The sequence below is a fragment of the Sitodiplosis mosellana genome, unplaced genomic scaffold (assembly GCF_009176505.1).
Source record: "Sitodiplosis mosellana isolate CC-2019 unplaced genomic scaffold, AAFC_SMos_1.0 Smas_scaffold_4, whole genome shotgun sequence".
NCBI classification, from domain to species: domain Eukaryota; kingdom Metazoa; phylum Arthropoda; class Insecta; order Diptera; family Cecidomyiidae; genus Sitodiplosis; species Sitodiplosis mosellana.
The window spans coordinates 1,368,308-1,395,808 of NW_022595247.1; the positions used below are offsets into that span (position 1 = coordinate 1,368,308).

General features: G+C 37.0%; 4 protein-coding genes across 19 annotated transcripts in view; 2 read left to right on the forward strand and 2 right to left on the reverse strand.

Annotated features, from left to right (window-relative positions):
* LOC129566656 (serine/threonine-protein kinase svkA) overlaps positions 1 to 6,103 on the reverse strand; it is a 103,683-nt gene extending 97,580 nt beyond the window's left edge. The window contains exon 1 of one of the 3 annotated variants that reach the window (XM_055442783.1): positions 5,062 to 6,103. The gene's annotated coding sequence lies outside the window, so the exon portion shown is untranslated. The remainder of the gene's footprint in view (positions 1 to 5,061) is intronic. The other 2 variants (XM_055442782.1, XM_055442776.1) reach the window with 2 other exon arrangements.
* Positions 6,104 to 6,241: 138 nt separating this feature from the next.
* LOC129566655 (tubulin glycylase 3A-like) lies at positions 6,242 to 13,183 on the forward strand. Its single transcript, XM_055442769.1, has 4 exons — positions 6,242 to 8,895; positions 9,005 to 9,916; positions 10,155 to 10,667; positions 10,845 to 13,183. Exons 1-4 carry the CDS (start codon positions 8,235 to 8,237, stop codon positions 11,861 to 11,863), a joined length of 3,105 nt encoding a protein of 1,034 aa, XP_055298744.1. The 5' UTR covers positions 6,242 to 8,234; the 3' UTR covers positions 11,864 to 13,183.
* On the reverse strand, positions 12,270 to 16,751 carry LOC129566657 (UPF0430 protein CG31712). Its single transcript, XM_055442786.1, has 5 exons — positions 16,372 to 16,751; positions 15,963 to 16,116; positions 15,674 to 15,874; positions 13,228 to 13,311; positions 12,270 to 13,140 (listed from the first exon to the last, which is right to left on the reverse strand). Exons 1-5 carry the CDS (start codon positions 16,545 to 16,547, stop codon positions 12,973 to 12,975), a joined length of 783 nt encoding a protein of 260 aa, XP_055298761.1. The 5' UTR covers positions 16,548 to 16,751; the 3' UTR covers positions 12,270 to 12,972.
* Positions 16,752 to 16,784: 33 nt separating this feature from the next.
* Positions 16,785 to 26,412, forward strand: LOC129566654 (piezo-type mechanosensitive ion channel component-like). 14 transcript variants are annotated; one of them, XM_055442762.1, is made up of 29 exons: positions 16,785 to 17,205; positions 17,294 to 17,561; positions 17,684 to 17,877; positions 17,958 to 18,204; positions 18,328 to 18,481; positions 18,573 to 18,627; positions 18,768 to 18,874; positions 18,978 to 19,678; positions 19,802 to 20,039; positions 20,134 to 20,259; positions 20,351 to 20,530; positions 20,686 to 20,870; positions 20,941 to 21,275; positions 21,362 to 21,927; positions 21,992 to 22,134; positions 22,268 to 22,428; positions 22,560 to 22,699; positions 22,876 to 22,957; positions 23,055 to 23,190; positions 23,253 to 23,538; positions 23,614 to 23,729; positions 23,797 to 23,889; positions 23,959 to 24,076; positions 24,197 to 24,558; positions 24,639 to 24,765; positions 24,826 to 25,073; positions 25,133 to 25,508; positions 25,580 to 25,827; positions 25,917 to 26,412. In XM_055442762.1, exons 1-29 carry the CDS (start codon positions 17,145 to 17,147, stop codon positions 26,251 to 26,253), a joined length of 6,390 nt encoding a protein of 2,129 aa, XP_055298737.1. In that variant the 5' UTR covers positions 16,785 to 17,144; the 3' UTR covers positions 26,254 to 26,412. The 14 variants fall into 14 exon arrangements, with proteins under 14 accessions (XP_055298737.1, XP_055298733.1, XP_055298730.1 ...); XM_055442758.1 differs by having other exon boundaries at positions 16,788 to 17,205; positions 24,197 to 24,573; XM_055442755.1 differs by having other exon boundaries at positions 16,808 to 17,205; positions 20,110 to 20,259; positions 23,259 to 23,538; positions 24,197 to 24,573.
* The last annotated feature ends 1,089 nt before the right edge of the window (positions 26,413 to 27,501 follow it).

Below are 27,501 nucleotides of genomic sequence, written 5' to 3' on the forward strand. Positions count from 1 at the left end.
CAACGAATGCAAATGAAATGTAATGAAATTGTGTACGGTTGTGAGTGAAAAGTGGCGTGAAGAGAAAAAAAAATTACGAAGTAAATGCTAATTATTTGTCGAGGTCAATGGAAAAATATAGTAAACATCTTCAATGTTAGAGATCGAAAAACTGAAAGAGTTATATACCGAAAAAACCAAAAACACTGCGATTTCGGTGGCAGTTAGAGAGAGACAAAATGTGATATGCAAATGCACGGCAAAAAACAACACGAATAACTAAAGAATCAAAATGAAAAGCATGTATAAGTAGGAAGAAGAAAATGCAACGAGTAACAAACAAGCAAACACAACAAACAGAGACATAGAAGCAGCCGCGGCAATAGCAATAGCAACGGCTGTACTTCAGAATGAGAATGGCGTGATATGCAAAGATGTGTTGGGAAATGCGCATTCGAGTGTGCATTCGGAATTTTCTTCCGTATTTGTGCTCACACATAAATCGTCATTGTTTTGACGTCGTTGATTCTTTTGTTTTGTGTTTTTGCTCGTGTTGTCGTACAAATTCGCGTTATGTTCCGACACAGCCATCGTCACATGCAAAAGGCAACCGAGCGCATACACACATTGACCCAGCGGGCCTGAATTTGAAACTATGAAGTTATAGTTTTCATATGGGTTGATTATTATTATCATTGAAAAGCGGCTCATCCGATAAGATAGCACTTTTTGAATTAAACTAATTTTGTGGGAAGAAACGGTACCATACGTTAAATTTTCATGAAGTCTCCCTACCTCTCGCTATCTCTCTTTTGCTCTATCTCTCTGTCTCTTGCTCTCTTTCCATCTTTGTGTATATGTGTTGACAACAGCGCAAGGCTTCACATAAAATGAGCCCAATTCGGTCGATGTGTCTTATACCGAAATTGGTGTCATTGCGAGGCTGTGCTTGAATAATTACCGTTCCTATCAGATGCACAGTCACATTTCGTTCAGTGGGTGCATGTGTTTTAAACACTGTATTTGCCCATGTATGTGTGTTACGCATCAACATTGGCGCATCGCACATCTCGTTAGACACTGAATAGATTTCTCAATGTTGTGTGCACTTTATTAGCATCGCAGTAAATGACATGACGATGAAATTGACTTTAATACAGAGACAGACTCGGCTAAATGCATTTTATATGCAAATGTGATTTTCTTCCCCCTTGCTATTCCGAAAAATGAAAACATTGTAATATGGAAAGATCATCTAGCCGAAACACATACACACGACACATGTAAACAACAGCCAATTAAGGTAACAACAACAACAACACCTGAATTATTAATAAAAATAGGCGAAGCGATTAAAAATGAGTGGTTGCCCAATTCTTCTTGTTTTTTTTCCGGTTCGACTTCGGTTTTTCTGCTCGGATTTTGCACAAAGAAAAGATCGCATTCAGCACATTGGATGTAGTCTTTTTTTGTGTTGATGAGATGTCAACCCAAACACAGCCTCTTTACTCTGTGTCAGCAGATAAGAAGACAAAAAAACTACGTAATATTTGGCTGTCAGAAAACAAAAGGATGATTGGAATTCATCTGTTGGATATTTCATTCCGCAAAGTTAATGGTTCCGAAATGGCAAAACGAAGTAAATACGGCTTTTGTTCTACTTTTGTGTGCGTCTTGCGGAATTAAATTCCCTTATCGTAAATACCAAATTGATAAGAATGACGGAACAAAATAATATGAAATATTGTGTGGTGAGCGAAAACAAACAATACAATCCACACACACACACTACACCTCGTTTGGATTTAATGAAATACGAGTTACTTAGTTTTGATGGAAAATTGAGTCGCTGGTTGCTCAGCTCATATAAACTCTCTGTCTCTATCTACTGGATGTGTTTACATTGAATACACTCAGCTTTGCGAGCCGAATCTAATCACACCATTTGTATGTTATCGAAACATTATCCTAATCTGTGTTGACTACATAAAAAGCACAAACATTGCACGCAAAACTGCAAGTATGTCGACCGAAAATGAACGTCTTCTGCCATCCTCAATGATAATTATTCTCCCTTCGCTCGTATGTACACATACACAGCTGCAGCTTTTCACCAGGCCAGCGGCATCATAATACAGTACGATTGAATATATTGACAGAATAGATGAGAGCATCATTTATACGCATACACACATTTCGCTTATGGTCAGTCTCAGAAAATGGTTGTGACATAAAATGCGGATGTGGCAATTTTGGCATTGGCACAAAATGTCATGCAGTGACACGATAAAATAGAGAGAGAAAAAAACTCGGCCACTTATCACAAAAGGGAAGTAAGGACCAGAGTGCGACTACGAACGAGTTAGAGATTAATGAACCAGCTAAATGGAGATTGGCCAATTTTTATGCAGACATATAAATAGCCGTAAAAGTTGGAGCCATTTTCTAGAGGCATCTACTACTACCATCGAATATATCAGTCAACCAAATAGGACAGTAGCGCTTGTTTTTCCACCAAACACGCACTGCGGCAACGAGAGAAATTTATACATATCCTGTCGAAACATCGATTAAATTCTGTTTTGGTTGTCCAATTTCGGTCGAAAAGAATCAACGGCTTCTCATTCAACGGCATCAAGGATGGATCGGTGTGTTTCGTTCGTTCATTCATTTGTTTGCTGCAAGTCATGTTCTAGTTGGAACAGCATTTACGCCTATATATACACATTGAACTAAGTACGCAAGTACCAAAGTTTCTATTTACCGCGTGATTTCTTCATATCTTCCGAAATGTACTTAATGTTTTTGTCTATGAGTTTATTTTTTGGGGCGATGCGTACAGAACGGGCGTAAGCAAGAGATAGGAAGAGCGCAAGAGACTCGTGTCTCGCGAGATATTATGGGTAATTGAGTCAGAACGGTCGATAGTGTTGTGTATTATCGATTCAGTTCAATGTTTGCTGTTGTGATACTCGCACAGCGCACACACAGTCTCTCCGCTAAGCATATAATGACGCAATCGTAACAAAAATACAAATAAATCTAATCTTGCCATGGATGTCATTAAATTTTCCACTCGCTCTTCGTACGATTCGGGCTACTACGGATCAAACATTACTCCAGTAAACAAACTAAAGTCCTATCGACTGAGCGAAACTAAGTTAAATCCTATTTTACGACACAAGAACAACGACCAGCAGCAGCAGCATCAGGCAACAGTACGGCAGAAAAAAACGAAAAGAACTTGTTATAGGTGAAACAGGGGAGAAAAAAAAATTGTATGGATGTTTGCTTTGAGATTCCGTAATAAAAATGGTCGTGTGTAGTTTGAGGCGCTAAACAAAACACTGACTCATCCTCTCTATTGACTAGCAGTTGTTTTATGATATCTCTCTCTCTCTCTCTCTCGGTGGCGAAGAAGCAAAAACAAAACACAGCACATACACGAAGAGACGACTGCGAAATATATGTACAGCAGTTTCAATTTGCACATAGGGACCAATAAGTGACGCCGCATGAACAGTTTCATTGTTTGAAGGCAGCGTTTTTCGTGAAATATATTCTTTTTCTCTGCATATCAGGCTGCAAACAATTCTGCCTATCTAGCTTTCTTCTTTCAATTTTTTCTATTGCTTGGAACAAGAAATGCTTCTGGTTTGATGGATTGCATGCGAGTACATTTGGCGTGCGTGTTGTTCTTGTTTGAAGATTGGAAACAGGGCAGATATTTTTTTCCTCGTTTTTCTTTTTGCTTTTGGAATTTTTATTCATAATAATTATTATTGTTATTAATTTACTGTGTGTTCTTTCTCATCTTTTCCTGTATTTTTCTATTCATTTCTTACTTAATTTCGATTCGGATTCTTTTTTTCTTTTCACCATATCTTCTATTGCCAGAGTTAATTTGGTGCAGAGCAAACAACAACAACAACAACAAAAACGATGCTTTTAAAGGTAAGAAACACAACAAAATGTGTGCGTGTGTGTGTGTCGGGTGAAAGAGGGAGAGACGAAGAGCGAGAAAAAAAATGCTGAACAATAACAACGGGCAACAAATTCAAGAGCAATGTGATATGATTTCTATTGAGCTGTAACATCGGATGAGTTATTTGTGTCTCTTTCGTTTTGTGGCTGGGTCTCGTTCGCGCGCACCGCGCCATTGCGTGTGTTCATTTGTCTGTGTGTGCACGGTGTGAGAGAGTTCTTCTTTTGTTACTTGTTTTCGTTTTTGTCAGACCGATTTTTTTTTCGTGTGCTGTGTTGTATGTAGGTTTCGTCTTAATGCTACGGCTTCTATACTCGTCTGATGTTCGGTGGTGATGACGAAAAAAGGAAAAAACTATTCGAATATGTAGATTTGAATTTAATACACAATTGAATTTGATGAAAAGAAGTTTGAACAAATGACGTGATGAAAAAGAAAAACGGGAGGGAGAGAGAGACTAAAACGCGAGATTCAACCATAAGAACGGACAAATGAAGATGTAGTTGTACGACCCAACCGAAAAAGAACTATACGAAGGAGAAAAAAAGAACATTCTTCAGGTGTTGTACGGTGTACGTGCCGTTTTATTTGGGGACTCGTTTGTTTGGATTGAATCTTCGTGTGTTTCTTTTTTCTCTCTCATTTCGTTCGTTGTGAATGAATGAAACTTCACCTTCAAAACTGATATGTTCTTTTCGATATGTCGACACAAATACACACACAAACATAGACGACCAAGCGGACGATTCAATCGAATTTATACTTAAAATTATCGCTCTGTTTACCGAAACAATTCGGTATTGCGTCACAACCTATAAACATATGCACACAATAAGAATGCACGTAATGCTAACTGCAATTGTCAACAAATGTCTGTTCGGTGTTCTAAGTTGTCGCATTTCGTTTTCAGGTCAAAACAAATAGCCTTGATTCGATGCAGAATGCTTTCTTTTGGCTGTTGCCAACGTCCTAAATCTTTTCACCCAAAATGAATCATTTCCTTGATTTCACGCAGCAGATGATATTCCCGAGAATTTTTTGATCCAATCAAAAAAAAAATAAGTGCTACACACAATTCATTTTTCTATTGCACTCACCGTTTGAACCGTATTCCAACGACTCGATCTATCTTTACATCGAATTTAATTACAAATTAACTTTTCAACACTGGCAATTATATCCATTATTGTCACGATCACAGAAACAATATCAAGCAATTGAAAACAATTGCGCGGCGTATTCTTTTTTTCCTTTTGGCGATGTTGTTGTTTTTCTTTTTTTACTTTTTTTGTTCGCAATTTCGCTTTAAATTTTGGACTAAAGTTGTTATGAATATTTGGGATTTTCACACGATGAAACTGAATAAACCACAAAAACACCGCGCTTTTCTTCGTCGCATCAATCAATTTGATTCACATCGAAAAGCTATACTTCTCAATTTTTCGGGTCGTCTCTTTCTATCGCTCTCTTGCACTGTGTGTATTTTATATTTTCACTGTCTGTTTATTCACTGTGTGCTCATGATTTTGCTCTGCTTCTGTCACCGCCACTCGTTTTTGACTTCGATCCAAATTTTCGCAGCACTTGATTTTCCAATTGATTCAAATTTCTCAAAGTTTTCGGTACGTTTTCGTCGAAATTTGGTGCCTGTTCGCTTCTCGCTCTCAGCTCAGTGACTTTTCAGTATGTGTGTGTGTGTTTTTATTCCGAATGGTAGCTAATTTAATGTTCAACTATTATGAAGTATGTGTATTACGTTTGTTTCGTTTTGACATTTCAGACAGACTCATGGAAAATGTTGTCAGCAGCACAAGTTAGACAGCCAGTTCATTGGAAGTATAAACGAACAGTTTTTTTTTATTCCTTCGTTCACTCGTATTGTTGATGTCGTTCGATGTTTTGACGTTGATTTTATGCGATGCCAAAAATTATCACCAGCACTTGCTTCTTTTTTTCTTGTTTGTAATTTAGGTTGACTTTGTTTTGACAAATGCGAGCGAAAATCGGGTCAATTAAACTTTTTTTTTTCAATTGGCCTACTGATAAAAATTGATTGGTTTGCAACTAGGGAAAAAAAATTTATTTGGAGTTTATATAACTTTATGTTTGTGTTTATATTCCAAAAGGTGACGTCGTCGCGCCATCTGCAGGCACGAATCGAATGACAGCCGCACTTTTGAAACGATGACTTTTGATACTGTAGAAACGAACGAAATTTTAGTGGATTGGAACTGTTCTATTTTTCATACGAAGAATTGCTATTTTAGCCAAAGAAGACGTTTAATTTTGATATAATTGAATTGATTCCAAATTCGAATGAATTTCAGGTCTGATTGAGATTTTAAGTTCTCTTTCATGCAAATGTTTGACTCATATGTGCCTCAAATAAGACTTCAGTCAGTCGAATAAGAAATATTGGAAGTATTTGCGCATTTGAAACGTGTTGAACGTGTGGAACGAAGTGTTTTGGTTTTGCTGCATGAGTATCAGACAAAAATAACAACGGTTCCGCAAAACTTGGCGATACGTTCAAATGCGGAATTGACATATGGTCGTGTATTTGTATATCTAAACACGGATTGCGTATTGCACTACCAAGTGGGTGCTGTTATATATATTTATAGAATTTTTTTATGGAAAAAAAATGCGCGAATTTCATCCAATTTATATTATGTACGGAATTTTTGTTTATAAATAAATCAATATTTTTTTTTAGAATTGGAAGAAAGTCCCACGAGTTGTGTGTATACTGTACACATATGTACATGTTTCGGGAAGTTGGTTCGTTGCACAACGACCGATTTACTATGGAAATGCAACAAAACATATTCGAAACGGAGACGAGGGAGAAAAAAAAGCGAAACTAGGAAGAAGGATAATTTTGCATCGGTATATATAGGTCATCATAATCAGGTTATTGCACTATTGAATTTTTCCAGTTTCCCTTCGCATTTATATATTCGGTGGTGATCTATTTATAGCGTTTTGAAACGATTGTATGCGTGTCATACACAATTGAGCAAACATTCGTAACCTTCATCGAGCCTTCTTTTTTCTCTTTTCTCTCTCTCTCTCTCTCTCTCTCTCTCTCTCTCTGTCTCGCTATGTTCCTCTCTATCGCATGCCTCTATATATGTACCACAGCCGATATAAACAATAATCACAGAAAATATGTTGATCAAGTGATGATGCGGAGCGCGATTTTTCCATGGTGCCCGTCTTCGCATTACAATCAATATCCTTTTATTTCCTTATTTTCATATGCATGCAATGCTGCCGTCACTACTGCTGCCGCTGCCGCTGTTGTTTTTTTCTTTTGTTCATTTGTTAAAGACGATGATGGATTGATGTAGGTTTTGTGGTTGTTCGATAGCGCGTCGATTAATTTCTGCCTACGACACACATATTTCGCTGTGAAAATATGCATGTTTGCTGAGGGATTTGATTTGATTCATATACAGAAATTAATCGGTGTTGTTGCTATTCGACGTTAGCAGGTGAATTGTGTTTATGTTGACGTGGTCGGGGTGAAATGGTGGTTGAACTTAGCACTCACCCAAATACACACGAAGAAAAAAAAATGTACAGCAACATTTTCGGTCGTCATTCAAAATGGTTATATTTTGTCGTAAATTCGGGAGCAAACATTTTAGAAATTGAGTTCTTGATTTACAATTGGCACGGCACAGATACAAGTCATTGACTTATTACAACTTACTGAACAAAACTGAATTAATTAAAATTTTCTGTTGTTTTTGTTCTTGTTGTTGGGGCTGTTGCCATTGCTTTCCACTCGCATATTGCATTCATCTGTTGGGCAAACGGCAATGAAGAGAAAAAAAAACTTTGTTCCGTTTCATTTTTTTTTTCATTCACGTTCAGTTCATGTTATTGCATGAGTTTCCGTTTTTGTGCGGTACCATTTTTCGAATTATTTTCCCAGGAGTTCAGTCGGAGTTAGTCACGTAAAACGATTAGAGCATTTCCGCGCCGTTTCTTTCAATTCGTAATCGCGATTTGTTGAACTGTGTGTTATTTGTGTACATTTTCAACTGTGAATTGTTCCTGTCGTTCTGATTTATTGGGCATATTTGATCGAAATTTAACAGCAATTGTTCCGAATGCAGCCATTCAACTGTGAATTGATAACTTTCAATTTTTCGCATTGATTCAAGATTTCCCTGTTGTGCTCATTCGATTTCAATACAAATTGTTGGCATTGTTTCGAGTTTCATGTTTCAATTGTGAAAATCGAATCACAGTCCGAATAATGACAGCAAAATTAAAACCAATTGAACCGAAAACAATTTCGGCAAATGGATCAAGGACATTGAATCCGGATAGTCGACCGTCAAAAATGGTAAAAAGAGCTACAACAGCCGTCACACTGTCATCTCCACGCTCACCTCGCATTGACCCGATTCAAAAATGCGACCCAACTAATTTTAAAGTCGGCAAATCACCTCCGAATGGAAATGGAAATGAAAATGACACGGTGAAAGACAAAAGTGATGAGGTCAAAGGTGGAAAAATTGATGAAGAAACTATTGGCGAAAATAAAGAAAACGATGTCAATGATCGAAAATATGAAAATGATGAAAAAGACAAAACCAAAGAAAGTGATGAAAAAATTGAAGTCAAACCTAACGTCGAAGACACAAATCCGCTTGATCTCATTCCCGATGTGTACAAAACCCAAGGAACAATGACATACTCCAGTTGTACTGGTTATTCGGAAAGTACATGCCTGTGTAGCAGCATAGATGAAGGCATTCAATCAACATTGAAACCGCGCGTTTCGTATTTAGAGCGTCGAAATTGGATAACCACCGAACGGTTGAGTGAGCTGCGCCGAAAAGCACAAGATGCGATGAAACATCATAAAATCTTTACAATTCGCGGTTGTTTCTATTCGATTCGCAAGAGTTTAGGTAGGGAAATTTCTTTATTTTATAAATTTTACTAGAAAGAGGCCGTTTTTTAAATCTTGAGTATATTCTTTCAATGAATTCATTAACCCATTTTATTTAAACTCTTCAGTGCAGCGTGGCTGGGTTGAGAAGCTTGATATACACCGTCGTTCTGTTGTGAATGGCTCGTGTCAGGTGATACTCGAGGATTTGGCTCAACATTTGCCCCAGCGGCGCCCGGGCGAAACTCGTCGGCAGCATATTCAAAAGTGCGAACGCAATATTATGTCACGGTTTATAGAGCATTTTCCGATCGACCTGCTTTGGTCGGCGCGTAAAGAAAAATCCGATTGGATTGACATGGCACGAAATGCAAACTTAACGATAAACAAATTCCATAAAAGTCCATTCACCACCAAAGAAGGTCTGTGCAATGTGTTACGAGATTTGCACTGGTTTTTCGAGGAAGGTAAATCGGAAACATATTATCCGCGTAGCTACAATGCATGGAATCAGGACGATTTGCAAGAGTTTATCGATGATTACCGATTGACAGCTTGCATGTCGATGCTCCGATTTCTGGTGGATTGTCACGAAAACAAGGAATCCGATTGTATTTATACGGAAAACGGTCAAATTCCAATAACAAGCATTCATTTTGCGCTGAAACAGAGCAAAGCCTATGTCAGAAGTTGCCAGCATTTGGATATTGACGAAGATGTGGAACGAATTTGGAATCATGAATGGGAACTATTTTTGATGCACTACCAAATGCTTACTCAAGACCATTTAACCTTTCAAATGCCCGATGATTTAATGCAATGGAACTGTTTAATGGACGAATGCAAGCAATGTTTGAAGGAAATATCTACGCATTGGCCTCAAAGCAATCTCGATGGCATGCTAAATATCTGGATCGTAAAGCCTTCAAATCGGTGTCGTGGCCGTGGAATTCTACTTATGAGCGATATCAAGAAAATCATTGCACACGTTTCTCCAGCCGTCGTCAATAAAGGACGCTATGTCGTACAGAAATACATAGGTAATTGCGAAAATCATGTTGTGTACTATAAATAAATTATTTAAAATCATGAACAATTGAAATAAATCAATTCTATGTAATTTATACAGTGCGAGCGCCCATTTGTAGCCACTAATTGCTTTTTATGTCCTTGTTAATTTATTTTCTTTGCATTAATTTTCGTTTTATGCGATTTAAAGTGGAACAATTACAGTTGTTTTTTTTTCTTCTTCCCTTACATATTGTAAATCATTTTCAGAACGGCCCATGATAATACATAACTGTAAATTCGACATTAGGCAATGGCTGCTCGTTACGAGCGTACAACCGCTTGTTATATGGATGTATAAAGAGAGTTATCTACGATTCAGTTCGCAGGAATACGATTTGGTAAATTTCCATGAATCGGTGCATTTAACGAATCATGCCGTTCAGAAACGCTATGTGAATGGTAAGCGCGACGAACGGTTACCACGAGAAAATATGTGGGACTGCCATACATTTCAAGCGTACTTAAGGCAAATTGGAAAAGCGAGCATGTGGTCGGAGCGCATTTATCCGGGCATGCAAAGAGCATTGATTGGAACAATGTTGGCTTCGCAAGACACAATGGACCGAAGGCCAAATACATTTGAATTATATGGAGCCGATTTTATGATTTCCGAAGATTGTCAACCGTGGCTGATTGAAATCAATGCTAGCCCGGATTTGGGTGCTTCTACGTCGGTGACGGCCAGATTGTGTCCTCAGTGTTTAGAAGATGTTATAAAAGGTACAGAGAAATGGATTTTTTTCCTTCGATAATTCAAAATTTTACTTCATTTTTCTATTCTCTTTTGTGCGAAAATGGATTTTCCTAAAAAAAAATCTTTGTTTTGCCAAAAACCAAAAGAAAAAGAAACATCAAACATTTTCTACCTTCTTTCAATTAATCATCATATTTTTTCAGTTGTGATCGACTACCGAAACGATCCAAAAGCATCGACTGGCAATTTTGAATTGATTTACCGACAGGTAATCCCACCTGCTCCAGCTTATTTAGGCCTCAATTTATTTTTGAAAGGAACACAAGTGGTGCCAAAAAACGGCGTCGGAAAAAAAGAAAAGCCAAAACCGGAGGTAAAATCAAAAATCGAGCGAAAAACTTCGCAACTGTCAGTGAAACCAGTTCGGGATCTGCTCAGTGGTGAGAATGAGAAGACACCAATATTATCACCACGTTCGTTGCTAATTGATTTCTCCGACAATAACGAGAATAATTCATTGAATTCGATGCGGAAAAATCAAGCGTTTGCTTCACTCAATAAGTCGAATAAGGAGAATGTAATGAAAAATGACAAGGTGTTAGCGGGGCGATTGCATTCATATTTAGCGCTAACACGGTATCCGTCGAAGCACATTGAAATGAAGGACAATCCGCTGAGTGGTAGAAAGCCTGCAATCAAAGCGCCCGACTCTTCTCGTCGTCATGCCAGCTGTGGCCCAAAATTGATGTCTATTGCTCAGCCAGAAGAGAAGAAAGTTGAAGACACTCATGTGGTGGAGAACGATCAAAGCAAAATCAAATGTGTTGGAAATAAATGTGGTCCAGATATTGAACCAAACGATTCGGCAGTTGAGTCAAACAAGTCATCACCTCGGAAACCAGCACAAGAGACACCAAGAGTAGCTAGCATACGAGCCAAGTTGAAACCAGTTAACACATTATCGAAATCAGCCAGACCGATGGCACCAAAAGAAAAACCAATGGGCAACTCAAGTGATTATCGCAAGTATTTGAGTCAAAGCAGCTCACAACTCAGTAGAATGCCATCAAAAGTGCCCATTCATAGTAATTACTATAATTCACACTTTTACGCCGTTGGATTGAGCTTAAGAGCCTGGCGTTCGAAGTACAGTCGCCCAAAACCAAATGGTGTTACTCCAAATACGACCAATAATAACACTCTAAAAGGGAAAAATGCCTAAATACCCTGAAATGTAAGAAAAATTATGTATAATTCCATGCAATCAAACCAATCAAATAATCCACCCATGTGTATGTGTATATAGGATGTAAGCGCTTTATTGATTTTTTCTTTGCTTCAGATAATTACAGTTAAGTCAAATTGTGTTGTTGTTGTTGATTGAGGCATTGGACATGTTCGTTTTTATTTGGAATTATAGTCAATTGCGAATCTTTAAACATCTCTCACAATCCTTAATTTATTCAATTAGATAAGATAATTGAAAAGAAAGAGCATGTATGAGTGTGAATAATTCTTGTCCTCGCTCCAAAACGTAATGTGAGCGCATTGCTTTTGCAAAACCTTAGAAATAGCTATTAAGAAAACAGAATCTTAAATTCAGAATACACAATGAAACATATTATAACTTGCTAATTATATTCTCTTTCGTTTTTATTGAGTGTTCAATGATTATGAATGTGTGATTGTTTATTTTTCTTGTCTTCATTTCTCGAAATTAATGATTTAGATTTATGTATGGAAATAAATAAAACTAACGCTTGGAAATAATTGAAAATTAGAGAAAGAAAAAATTTGATTCGAAAACACTTGTCTTTGTCTCAGCACATAAAAAAACCACATTGAATCGCTCTAGTTTTGTTTTGTTTTTCATCGACAGTCATTTGGATTATAGGGAATTATATCGATTGAAAAAGTTATACAGGAAAATTGGTCAACAATTTCCATGCATATCATTTTCAAACGGCATAATCAAATCGAATGTATACTTCACTTTAGTTTATATGCTATAAGGGTACATAAGGTTTAGGGGAGGCGGTTATGTGTCGCATGGCAAATGCTCGAAGAGTGGTTTTTGTGCTTCCTAAAATTCCTTTCATTTCAACTGTCTGCAGGTTTTTTTTTCACAAATTATTTTCAATTTTCAACGACAACAGACTTTTTGACTTTTGGGTGCACATATTAATCGATGAATACGTTTTTTTTCTTCAACAATTCTTAAGTAGAATCACAAAATTTTCGAACAATTCACGTATTTTTCGAAATGGTTTTTTTTTCTTTTACTCTTGTTTTGTTTTTGTTTTTTGGTTTATCTTGGTTAATTTGTACACTTTATGAAACCGTTGGTTTTAACGAAAACGACAATTTTGGGCGCGAATTATTTTTACCCAATATCATTTTCTGTTCTTCTTTTACACGCTTTTCATGCTCTTTACGCATTTTTTGTCTGGTTTCATCCATCTTTCTCTGCTCTTCAATTATGCTCAATTGCTCTTCGGCCTGGAAAGAAAAAGTGGGATGAGAAAAGACATTTTAATTTGATCGGGAATGCATAAATTCAAAAAAGTGAGTGGCTTCAGAACTTACCAATTTCTTTTGGGCCTCTTCGATTTTCTTGTTATTTTCGGCGATGATTTGTTCGAGCTCTTCACGTTTTTTCCGCTCCATTTCCTACAAATGAAATAACCGTTTAATATTGATGAAAATGGTTGAAATCGTGAAGCCATGATATGTCTTCAACAGAAAATAAATGTGACATAAACATCAATGTAAAATTGAGCTGGAAAAAAAAATAATCAATTTATTTTCCTACTTAAGCGGTTCTGTTTTGTAAACACAATTCAATTATTTTTTTTCTTTAATTTCATTTTCACTTTACATTTTACCTACAGAAAAAGAGAAATCACAATGTTATGCGAATCTGTGTGTTTAAAATATATAGATATATATGAAACAAAAATTGTATTTGAAAAATAAGCACAAATCATGGAAACAAAAAAAATGGAAATAATAACTGTCACAGTTAAACTGTGTGTGTAACAACAAAATAAAAATGTTTAAAAAAATGAAAGCCGGAAAGAAGATTCTGGGTTTCAATTTCACTGAATGAGGGAGCGATAATTCAGTGAACTATTTTGTGTTTGTTTGATACCAATGGAAAAGAAAAAAGTTAATAAGCCAAAGACTCTTGTGCATTTCGGTCCACATAATGAAAGAGTGAGAAAACACAACAACAAATTTAAGCGCAAGCACCTCTCTTAGTCAGAAGAAATTAAAACGCATATCTTCTTAACAGCCATTCCGAAAAAGGTTCGTTCATGTGTGTATGTCTTTTGTGTTTTTTTTTTGTTTAAATCGAAAGTGTACTGAAGAATAAAACCATTGTGATTATTTTTCTTTGGAAAATGTAAATTGTGAATCTCACCGTTGGAAAACAATTGAAAACAAAAATTCGGCTGGAAATGAATTTTCCGTTGTTCAAAGTCAAAAGATTTGGTTTTTGTTTTTAAGATCTAAATAATACCTGCGATGCATTGGGTCGTTTACGCTTGACTAATGAACAAAGTTTTTTTTTCGGGCTGTTATTCTTACATTTGTTGATCAATTTGTATGTTTTAAAAAAATAGTTCATTAAAATTTAATAGTTTTAAAAAAATCGTTAATTCATTAATGAAACTTAGCCAATAAAATGAACTAAATACAATTTATTGCGAGACTCCAGTGTGTTTTGATTCTCAATTAGTTTTTGATTGTTGGTTTATTTTTTTCGTATTGTTTGAAATGTGCTCAATATATACGTAAAACATTCTCTTGAAACAAGATTGAAACCTCGTATTCGGAGCCAGTGCGTACTGGCCATTCATTAAATAAAAATATGAGCTTAAGCCCCCTGCTTGCAATGAATCCATTTGAATATTCCACGAATAGAAGAAAATGTGTGAAGTCAGTTTAGCAACAACATCGAATTTAACTCTCGGTTTACCAAAATTGCGTGCGCTTTGAATGAATGTCTCCAAAAAGGTTCGTGCTGCGATTTTATGGCTTCCAGAATTGAATATTGAATTTGATTTCAGCTTCAGTCTATGTTCTGATTGTTTTTTTTGTTTTGGCTTTTGTTCTTTTTTTTTCTCTCTTTCAATATAACAATTTAAAAAAAGGCTAATTCTAGTTATGTTACACAAAAAAAATAAGAAAATTATCACAACATTCTACAGATGAGAGAGATCAAATCAACTGAAACAAAACTGCATGCAATTCCGCTATAAAATATATCGGTTAGTACAAAAAAAAAACATTAAACAAAAAAAGAAGAGATAAATGAAGGCTTCAACTTATGTGTGGATTGACGATATGAAGTATAGTGTCAAAAACATGCCCAAAATCAGAGAGAAGACAAATCAGTGTGCCAACATGTCATCTCCTATCGTTATTTTCATCGTCCACTCTTTGTGTTGACACAAAAGAAAATTAATAAAAAAATCTTTCAAAATATACCGAAATTGTCAATGGAAAAAATAATGACAAATCCATGTATTCAGTCAGCAACAGCAATTTGGCAGGGTATATTGATTGGTCACGCACCTTGACAACTGTTAACAATTTCAGAGGACAATGTGCAGAAGAAGGTGAATAAACAGGACTTTTGCCGAAAAAATATGAATGTTAATGAAGGCAAATATCACATAAAGTAACACAAACACGTTCAGTTTCCCGTGTGATTTTGTTTCATTTAGTTTTGCTTTGGGCTGTCTACGTACTGGGAATATGTAGTTTGAGAAAAGTCTTAAAATGGTGATTTTGAATAGAATAGAATGGCTTGATGAGGAGGAAGTATAATTGCATGATTTAAAGGAAAATTAAAAAAAAAGAAGAAGCAAACCAGAAATAATCTCTTAGAGAGAGAAATAGAGAAAAAGAGGGAGGAGAGATGAAAATTATAAAAGAAAAATATATTATCAATCTTCGATTCAATCGAAGTTGATCTCAAATGACGACGAAAATATTGAAAAGAGACGCCTTTCAAAATGTTTACCTGTTGTTTTAGCTCTTCTAAACGAGCTGCCTCACGCCGTTTTTCTGATTCAAGCATCATTTCGCGTTCCATTTGCGCTTTGGCCGCTTCCACACGCCGATTTACCTCTTGCTCAATCTCATCTTTTCGCTTTTCCAGCTCCTCTTCGACACGCTTTTTCACCAGAAACTCAATCCGGCGGGCAGTTTCCTCCTCTACTGTCTGTGGATATCATGGAAAATTGGTCATTTTTTCCCAGTTTTTTTTTTCGACACAAAACAAAAATCCGAATGAAAAATAATCAAAATACCTTCTGTTCAACTTCTTTCTGTCTCCTTTGTCGCTCCATTTCGGCCAAACGTTCGACTTCGTCCAATTTTCGTCTGCCACTCTTCTTCCGTCGCTTTGGCAAGTCCAGAGAGTCATCGCTGCTGCTCCTCGAAGACACAGACACAGAACGTTTTCTGAAAAAAGATAACGAAAAAAATGTAAAAACTACGGCAAATCGTTTGTTTATTACTTTTTTTTATCTGCAACGATAAGTGAATAATGCATGCGGCGACTCCACCCAAAAAAACTACTATCGTTTTGACATAAACAAACACTGGACAAACACATTCATAATGATGCATCCAATCGATTTTTCCTGTCTTCATTCCGTCAATTTTCATTAACAAACCAATTTTTTTTCTTCTTGTTGTTGATTGAATGCTAATTACCTGGACCGTGGACTTCGTTCATGGCTTCTATCACGTGTATATTTTGAATGTGATAGAATTGAAATGGAACGTCTTTCGGATCGATCGCGTTCTCTGTCTTTTGATTTGCTCTTTTTGCGATGTTTACTTTTATGATGCCTTTTCGGTGTACGACTACGTGACCTGGATCGACCCATTATTTAAATGATCGTCTATGTTTACTGCCGTTTATTTTCACGATAAACACACTTTCGATTCGTTTAAATATACAATATTCGAATCGATTGAGCACACGTTGTCTGGATTTAAAGCAGTTTTTCGACTCTCTATCTTATTTTATACAAAGAAACAATGATGTGATACTACTGTATGTCGTCAGTGTGAATTTTGATTGGTAGCCATTGTTGAGAAAAATGAAATAATATAAATGTCAGCGCAGTGGCATGACTGTCAAATGTCAGAAGATTTGACATTTTCAGGTTGGCACCACAGTTTCAATGGTACACTTTGTACGTATTGAAATTGTCAGTTGAACCGCTAAACACCAATAACTGTAACAATTTCAACTAAACATCTTATTGGAACCAAATTTTAGCATTTTTATTTAGCATCTCGCATTGAAACACTGTTTTATCATTGACCCCTGTTTGCAGTACATGTTCATTGAAGTTTTTTTTTTGAATTGATTTTTGTTTATTCGTGAATCGTCGTCGTCATTCAATCAATTTTTAAATATTGATCTGAAAAAAAAATTGTATTTTATCCACGTGCCAAATTCAATGTAGAATGCCGAAATGTCGGCTGTCATTTTGTATATAGTTCAGAGGGTCATTTTCCCGATTTTGTTCACATTTTGTAAGTACAATTTCATATCGTCCATCAATCTCATTTTCAATCAACGTTCTTGCGTGGATTTTAATCAACGATAACTCTTCTCAAACAGGTATTGTCTCTCGACCAACCATTTTGTCAATACCATATTTGCTGTTTTTGTTCTATGCACCGTATTTGCCATTTTCAACCAAGAAGCCGGCTCACAGTCACACCAGATGGTTTTTCAAGTGCGTCATCGGCAAATCGGCCATCATTGTGTTGGTGCAAATTGGTTTGCAACTCACACTGTACGCAAAGGATCAGAATTCATTGCGCTCATTGGTATTTTTTGGTCAGCATCTCCACAACATCGGCGTGACGGAGCTGTACAACGCAGAGTAAGTAGATCCAATTTTTGTTTGGCTTATTTTTTTTACAGAAAAGAACACAATCAACGATGCTGCAGTTGATTCGAAATGTTTATGAGTCAAATGTTTGATTATTTTCACCATTTTTGCAGCACCCAATCGTTCTGTTGGAGCTTCTTGATTGATGTGTTCTTGTGCATGGCAGGTGTCATTGCATTGATCGTTTACAATAAAATCTCAACGATGCGCCGAAGCAGCAGCATTGAAGATTCACTCATCATCAACAACATTTTTGGCCGAAACAAGTACCTGAAATCAAAAAGCTATGCCATTTTGAAGGGAATAGGTAATGTCATCATGAATGATATCAACACTTCATATGATGTCAATTGTTCTCATTCAAAAATTCATTCATTTTTGTTGCAGGGATATTCTTTGTGATGTCAACATTGTTATTCTCGTCCATACTACAGCCATCGATACCGAGTTCATTGTATTTCGTGGCATTTGTGCTGCTAACCACATTTTGGGCTATGAACAAATCAGTCTATCATAGTTTCGTCATAATCTGTCGTATACTTTGTATCGTTTTGATCGTGCATCTCAGCACAATATTTGCATTTCAATCGGCTTGGATTGAGAAACATATCAATAGGAATAGCATAGCTTTTCGGTAGGGATCATGCGTTCATTTCCCGCTTATTTGTTCAGTTTGTCATCATACGTTCGTAGCATTTTACTAATCGAATCACTTTTGATTTATTTTTGCATCCAATTGATTTTCAAACAAACATAGGTACTTTGGGCTGAAGTCACTCATCAGACCGGTTCAAAATAACTTTGTTCCTGTCATTGTACTCAATGAAGTAGATGCACTCTTAAGTCCAATCGCACTGTTGCTATGTTACTACAGTTCAGTCATTTTTCTCCAAGATATCCACAAAAAGAAGGTAGGGAAGTGTTAAAAATATCACGCGGTGAAATATTCTACTGCTGACTTGCTGGAAATTATGTTAAGCAACATGAAATCTTTTATTGCAGGAGAAACTTTCATGTTTATATCGATTGGCTGATAATCCACCCAAATCCATTGAAGGTAAAGACGAACAATTGGTAAACATTCCGAGAAATTGATTGGAGTTTCAATTTATTCACTTGGAATACCATTCAAACCATCTAATTTCACCGTTTTCAAGAGACATTACACAATTTTTCAATCATTCTCTCTTTCCACAGAAGAGCCAGAACTCTCAAGAATACCCAATTTGACGAAATCGTTCATAAGCCGAGTCTATGGATTCATGTGCCGGCACAACAACATTGGATCAAATTTGATGATGATGGTAATAGCCAGTTGCCAATTAATTCGCATTTATCCCCATTTCTTTCTTTCAATTTTTGTAAATATTTCGATTATTAACATCTCACCTCTTTGTTTGGTTTTAGTTATGGAGCATAGTGTTCCGGAGCTATTTATCGATAGTGTTTCTATTCGTGGTGAGCGTTCTGTGGACGTTACCAATTGCACGAAAATCCGTACTTCTTATCAATTTGTTCGTCGTATTCTATGCCGATTTATTGTTAGTTTGCCAATATTTTTATTGCATAATTCTAACGGCAGACGAGCTGCCGTTTAGCGACCAGGCCACATTTTCAATGTTGGCCCAAATCGGTGTCGTTCGATACGAAATATTCCCATGCGTGCCGCTGTTGTTCAAAGCAATTTGCACAATAACATTCTGTTTCACACTGCGTCGAGAGCACGTTGCGTCAAGAGACGCGGAGCAAAAAAGAGCATCGGCCCGTTATTCATTCCAGATTAGTTCTGAAAAGAAAGACACGATTTGGAAGTGTTTCGACTTTGGTGTAAATGGTTTGTCGCAAATTTGGGTGCTAATGATTTTGGTCACAATGTTCATTTACGCAATCTACGGCTATGAAGTGAATTTCATGAAATTGAGTTACATGATCTACGTTCTGGTCTTTGTCATATCGTATCAATTGTCATTATGCGCCTGGAGACGAATGACTTATGCACTGTGGATGCTAGTGATCATTTCATCGATGGTCAATTTGATGCTGATCTACACATACCAGTTTGAAAAGTTTGAACTGTGGGAAAACTATTTGGGCATCAATAAGCATATGTGAGTGATTTCTTTTCGGACAATATTTCGTTGAAATAATATTCTTTACAATCATTATTCAAGCTGATTCAAAAAGTCATCAACCATGTTCATTGCGATAGTAAAAAATCTGTTTATTTCTAGGCAAAACATCATTGGTCTTCGTCGATATGAAACCAAAGATCTACTCATTCAACTAATTTACTTCACATTTTTGGTCGTGATCACTGCCATTCAACTGTTGATATTCCATGACAAATACACACAACAATTTGTATGGAAGAAGACAGACTCATGCAATAACGTCAGGAAACAGAGAGCTGCTGATGGACAGAACGGCGCCGAAAATGCTGAACCTTCCGATAAATCCTATCTGGAGAAGGTGAGTGAAAAAATTCAATGCTGTTTGAACCGATCTTCGAACAAAAAGTGTGGAAAAAAATCGGAAACAGATGATGATATTGATCAAATTGCAGGTCATTCTAGGCATTAGCTCAGTCGTCGATATGAACACGAAAGCCATGGGTTGGATGTGTCGCTTCTTAGAGCTCCAATTATTTAAAGTGATTTTGATCTTGGGATTTATCATGAGCATTAGCGAGGTTCGGTGAACGAAATTTATTTTGCTTATTTCATTTCTTTTTCTTTTGTTTGATTCTAAATCGATTCTTGTTAACACGATCATTTCCGCAGATTTCATCGTTTAACCTGCTGCTAAATGTTCTGGTGATTTTAGCATGTTTGTGTGAGAATTATACCACAAGATTGAGCTGCGGAATCATCTCATTAGTTGCTGGTGTTATTGTTATTTTGAAAATGCTGTATCAGCTATTCAAAGTTCCACAAGAATTTCTCGATTTGTTTTGTTTCACCGTAAGTTTAATTCAGTTCATTTCTTTGAACGGCCATTTTTTGCATTTAAAACTTGAAGTTTTAGGTGTCATTTTTGTCTAGTTTTTTTCCTTTTTCTAAACATATATTGACTTGAGTTTATTAAAACCATAAAAATAAACCCACATTTTTCATAGGATGCAAATACAAACATACCTATAGTATCGCTAACAATGTGTGATACGAATAATACGGCTCAATGGATAGGCATTCAAAAGCTGAATAATGAGGAGAATCTGCTTCAGTTCCTCGGACCGTATTTGATATTTCTGGCCGCATCAACGGTATTCACATCCATTTTGTACCATCAAAAACGGAAACGGTTGGTTTTAAAAGAGATTTTCACATTCTTTCCCAATGAAAATAGTTCAGAAACTTAACATTTCACCCAGATTCCAAAGAGGCGACCCATCAAAAAAGCCGAAGGTTCTGTTTGAGAATGTAACACGCGAGGATGCAGACAAGAGTGTCAGCCTTCTGATCAAATACCTATTCAATTATGGATTTTACAAATTTGGCATCGAATCGACGCTCATAATGCTGGTCTCGTTGATTAGCTTCCGAAAAGATACCATGTCAATTGTGTACATTATTTGGCTATGTGCAATTTGCGGAGTGCGACGCAGAACAAAACAGTTCATTTGGCCGATATTTCAGTATTTTGTAACGATAGCAACCATCGTACAGTATGGAATCATGCTCAACTTGCCATCGTTTTTGTATTCAAGTGAGTTGCACGACAAAACTGATATTTGAGGCATCTTATTGTTCATTCTTTAATTCATTCGATTCCATTCTTCGATTCCTTCACAGATTTTCAATGGGAATTTCATCTAATACAGCGCTTAGAAGCGTTTGTTTCAATAAAAAATCATCCGTCGAAGCTATTGTGCGACTTTCTTTTGTTGATGTGTATTTGTCGTCAGCAAAACGTTTTCCGCATCGAAAGAAAGAACGGAAGTCGAAAGTATCCAGGAGGAAGCAACGAATCATCAGTGGATGATGTTGGCAATATCATCGCTGGCCAACTTCCAATAAAAACGCACGATTTTCTGTACCCGACGAATTGGCTTGACATTTTGAAATGCGTCCTGTACTTCAGCTCATTTTGGGTCACGCTGTCAGTTGTTTTGCTAACTGGTACGAACAACATCAGCGTCTTCTCGCTCGGATATTTGGTTTCATCATTTCTATTCTGTTACATCGGAACAAATTTCTACATGAAGCCAATTCGAACGATTTTGCGATGGTGGAATACGCTGATTGTATTCAATGTCTTTGTTATCATAGTCAAGTCGGTGATAAACTTGCGGCTTATAATCGATGGAACATTTCTGTCGCATCAAATGGTTGCATCAGTGCATGAATTTTTGAATGAGGTAAATGCCAGGTTGAAATTGTGGCATAAAATATGTGCATGAAATAATATTTTTCTCACTTCAGGAAAAGCAATCGATTAAGCCGTTGGATTCGAGCTACGATTGCCTATGCTTTGCATTTCTCATATTTCAACTCCGCATTTTCAAAAGCTTCGACTTTTGCCACATCATCAACGAAAGCAAAGCAACATTTGTTTGCGATTCGAGGTAAGTGGGGCACTTATTAGGTGATTAGATGCAAATCAAAATTCGAGTCGAACAAAATTCTTCTTTGTTATTCAAAGAACATTACCGTGCGTGAATGCCTAAACTTTGCAAATAATGAACGTATAAATTACAGAGGAACCAAACTATTGGCCGATCGTATGCATGAAATGCACTCCACTCAAATGGAGCGGGAAAGAGAAACGCTGGAGAAAATAAAACAGAAAGTAGAACGCATAAAGGTCAACCAACAGAAGTTTGAGCCAAACCTCATACCAGCGAAAACTCATCACGAAGGTAATTCAACTTTGGCCATTAACATGGATAAAACTTAGTCTTTGCAACTCGAATCAAAGCTCAATTTATGATACTAATGCACATTTTCTTCGATATATTGAAAATTCTTTGCAATCGATTTGATATTATAGCCGTTCGATACAATGGAAAGTATTTGTACGAGGAATTAGTCGAAAAGAGCGAATTCAATCCACGGCAAAATGAATCTAGCGTCGAGAGTGAAGAATCATTTCTGCTTCGGAATCACAGTCGTTTCGAATGTACTATGAAGGTTTGTATTTCTTGTTTTACCTTGGATTTTTTTATGAGTTTCTTAAAAATCAGATGACTCAAGGCGAGTCTCGGCGATTTTCCTTTCTTTTTTTGGAAGATTTTTTAATAAATTTTTGAACAAAATCAATTTTCCGAGCATGATTTTTTAAACGTAAATTAATTTCATATTCACAGGATTCGAATACGTCAAATCGAAACGGAAGCCGCTTCATAGCAAACGAATCAAAAGCAGAAAACGATGATCGTGTATCACAAAGTAATTTGATCATTCTCTTCTTTTCCTTTCTTCTCTTCCTTTTTGCATTATTTCTATGAATATTCTAATCTATTTTTCTTTGCTCATTTGCTACTAGATAACTACGTTATATCAATCTTGCGCGATTTACTGATCTCGATTACGCTGTATTTGTACAAATTTTCACGGAACTATCGCTTTGTTCATGAGATTCTAACCAAGGAGAAAAAACTGTTGAAGCTTAAAGCGTGTGGGTAAGTTTGAACTGAGAAAATGAATCCATTCACAATGATGATTTATCAAACATGAACGGTAGTTTCAGCTCAGAAACCAATTTTTGCAGTGACCAAGAAGGAATGTCTGAAGAACGAACCTACTTTTTCTCGCATCAACACTCGATTGTGTCAGAGTTTTGCCAAGCATTGTGGTTTGCATTAATTGCCAACACCGATGTCATCTGCTATTTGTTTATTTTCTTAAACACAATATTATCGATGAGCATTCTCACACTGCCCATGTCATTGTGTGTCTGTCTCTGGGCAACTTTAACCATTCCACGACCATCGAAACGCTTTTGGCTCACAGTTATTGCTTACACCGAGGTATGAGCGGAGTTGTCATTTTTTGCCTAGTCAAAGTCAAAGTCATCCTATTAAATGATGTTATTTCCCACACAGTTCCAGGTCTTTGTACAGTATTTCCTGCAGATAATGTCGCATTTCCACAAGATTGAATTCGCCAGAGCGAGTGCCACATATAACCTGATTTTGTTGCACATTGTGCTATTTCATAGGTATTGATTTGGAACCATTCTATGGAAAATTAAAGCAAACTAACTCAATTGTCATTCATTTTGGCAGATCTGTGCTGAAGCACATGGGGATTTGGACGTTAACAAAGAAAGTGAACGAGAATGCTGTGCATGCGTTGGACTTTCTAAATGTGCGGTCGTTGTAAGTTTTGAGACAATGAAGTATGCAATTTAGGCTAGAAATGATTCAAATATCTCTCTGATTCCACAGAAATTCAACAATTCGATGCAATTCGATCGTACAAATGCCAGCTGATGTGTACACATTTATGTTTTTGTGTGATTTATTCAATTTCTTTGTGCTAATGTTTGGATTTTCGGCGTTCAGTGTAAGCTTATGACATTTATCATCAAAAATTTATCTATTCTTATGAGAAAGGAACAATTTTCTTACTCATCGACTGATTATCCACAATTTTTTGCATTAATTCACATCTTTTTCCCTTCAGCAATCGCCGTACGATGCCGGTGTTCAGAACTATTTGGAAGAGGATCAAATTCCATTTCGATTTCTATTAACATTGTTGGTTCAATTTGTGTTGTTGATCATCGATCGAGCGTTGTACCTGCGGCGAAATATGAAGGGAAAAATTGTTTTTTATGTGATCTCGGTGATAGCCGTTCACATATGGCAATGTCATTTCATGCTTGTGTATTGCGAGAAGCGATCACACTCGATCACATGGCCGCCTATGCTATTCTACTACGTCAAATGCGTTTACTTCCTTCTGTCGGCCTATCAAATTCGATGCGGCTATCCGAAGCGAGTCTCTGGCAATTTTGCCAACAATGGATTCTCTTTAATGCACTGGCGAGTGTTTGAATCGTATGAATGATCTGAGCCAATGGCATCAATCGTTCAATAACCATTTTCTGTGTTTCGAATTACAGTTATCAAATGATACCATTTTTATCGGAAGCTCGAACATTGCTCGATTGGATTTGTATCAAAACATCGCTCACGCTGTACGAATGGTTCAAAATGGAAGACATTTACTCAGATCTGTTTACGATCAAGGTAAGAAATTCAAAGTGACACGTTTCAAAAGAATTTCATTCGGATTTTTGGGGTTTTCAGTGCCATCGACAATATGAAAAAACAGTGCCGCGACCGCGTGGAGTGGTTCGAGGAACAAAGGGCGACTATATGAGAGCAGCCGCTTCACTGATCATATTCTTCTGTCTGATCTGGGGCCCATGGGCACTGTTCACATTCGATCACACCGTTGGCAAGTCAAATATTCCATACGAAGTGAGTGTCTCACTGCATGTTGGATCAGCTGAGCCGTTGTATCGGATGACGGCACAAACAAGGAATATAAACCAGTGAGTTGGGAGATTAGGTTCAATTCTTTACTCCAAATAATCGTATCATTCGTTTTCAGATTCAGCGAAAGTGATTTTGATGCGTTAAAAGGCATTTACGCAAACAACACTGCCGTTCAGTCCATCATTTCGAAATATGACGAAGATGACATTGCAGCCATTTCATTGGATGTTAACTCAAGTTCATTGTGGCTCATGTCACCGCCGAGTCTTCAAAAGCTCAAACGTTATCTTCGCGAGAATGTTACAATGAAATTTCGTTATTCGATTTCAATATCGAGATTATCTCACGAGAAATCGGACGTGGTCGAAGACAATCATGTCTTTGTTATGCACGAAAATGATGCGGCCAGACAGGAATTGATTAGAATCATTCAGGAAGGTGACCATAATCAACGTGTTCACTTGCCCTTTCTGTTTCCGAAGTTTTTGAAGGTAACACTTTTGAAGCGATATGAACTGATGAATGGATTTTATTCTTGGAAAAATATGTCTCTTCGTTACAGGTAATGAATGCAAAAGGTTTGCAGCCGATTCCACAACTACAAGCCAATCGCAACTATCAAAATGTTACGCTACGTCTGAATGAGGACAATGCAATGCAATGGTGGGAATTAGCGGAGGATTGCAACGAAACTTACTACCAAGAGGTATTATCGAAACTCCCATACGCAGATTGCTCGGATAACACCGTGATGTACACATTCAACGACAAGCTATACCCATCATCGCTGAGTCCTTACATCGCCGGCGGGTAGGTTCAGAGAAGAACTTTTTCCGCCTGTTTTCCGCTCATTTGCTCTCAATGTTTGATTTCAATCGATTGTTTTATTCATTTTTCAGAATCATTGGGCTTTACTCGACCTACCTACTGTTCTCATCGAAATTCTTTCGGCAATGTTTAGCGAGCAAAGTAACGGATATCATTCAGAAAGATTTGCCGTACGTTGATCGAATATTACAGCTGTGCTCAGATATCTATTTGGTTCGAGAACAAGGCGATTTCAAATTGGAAGAAGATTTGTACGGTAAACTCATATTCCTGTATCGATCGCCAGAGACGATGATACGATGGACTCGATTGCCAGAGCAAGAGACTACCGTAGATGATACCAGTGATATTGATGAATCCGATGCGGAAAAAGCGCTACGCAAATCACTTCATCATCGAATCATTTGAGTAGATTTTGTTCTGTAAAAATATGTGATTAATTCGTTAAATGCCGCCACTTTACCGTGTCATTTTCAATACACTTTGTCATGTTTTTATTGGTGATATATTTTCAAGAAAAACGGGGTTTTTGCCAGATAAATAAAGAAAATATGTATTCATGGAAAATGAATTTCTTTTGAATTTTTCCATTTTGGTTTAGAAAAGTTCACTCAACCAAAAGAAGGATCGGATGGCAATAAAAGTAATGACATAAAATTAATCTTATCACGAAGGACGGTAGTCCGACAAGTGACGCTCCAACAACTGTGCATTTCAAGCCAAATATCAAAAATGCCAGTTTTTGCGTCACGAGTATATACAGTAAATATGCTATTTTCTCAGGACACTATTTGAGCCCCGGCATGTTTGGTACCGTTGGAAAGGTCTTGGCCCAAATAGTCGGAAATACAATAATTCCATGCCTAAGTGTGATCTGGGCAAAAATATAGCGGTTGGAAAATTACGATAAATTTTCAAATCTATACCCATATCTTACGAAGGGGGTACCCAGGGGGTGGTCTGAGGTACCCAAGAGAAGCTCCTCCTCGCCACCTTTCCAACGCCGGTCTAAGTGCCCCGATTGGTCCAAAAACGAAAAAGTTATGGGCATTGGCAGTTTGATCTTGATTTTTCATGAAAGTATTGATTTGTGCGTCCGTTCGTCCGTTCAATCATGTGTCCGGAAACTTTTTTGACCCCCACAGATTCCAGTGCCGATATGCCTCAGCTGTAGCTGGTGTCGGGCCACATCGAAACCCATCCTCAGATTGATATTTGCTTAACAGGAGAGCTGGCTATGGCTTCACTAGCCTGCATGTATACGATTTTTTCAAGTATTTATTTCGTACACTAGATCAACTCAGACACCCATCGATGAAAGTCAGCTCGTAATTATTTGAGAAGACCTTCAAAAAGTTCCATACATACATGCCAATGTTTATGTGATATAAAAGAAAAAAGTCGATTTTTATGAAAAATCGACCCCCTTAAATTTCACACCAAACGCGATTTCTCAAAAATCAGCCCGGCAATCTTTTGCCAAAAACTGAGCGTTTGTAGCCGGCCACCATACCAACAAAATGGCATATGCCACTAGTGTTGGCCGTCGAACACCTTCGAACGCTTGTTCGTTCGTTCGACATGGTTTTAAAAAAAGGTTTTGTTCGTTCGTTCGTTCGACAATTTAAAAAAAATATTTTTTGTTCGTTCGTTCGT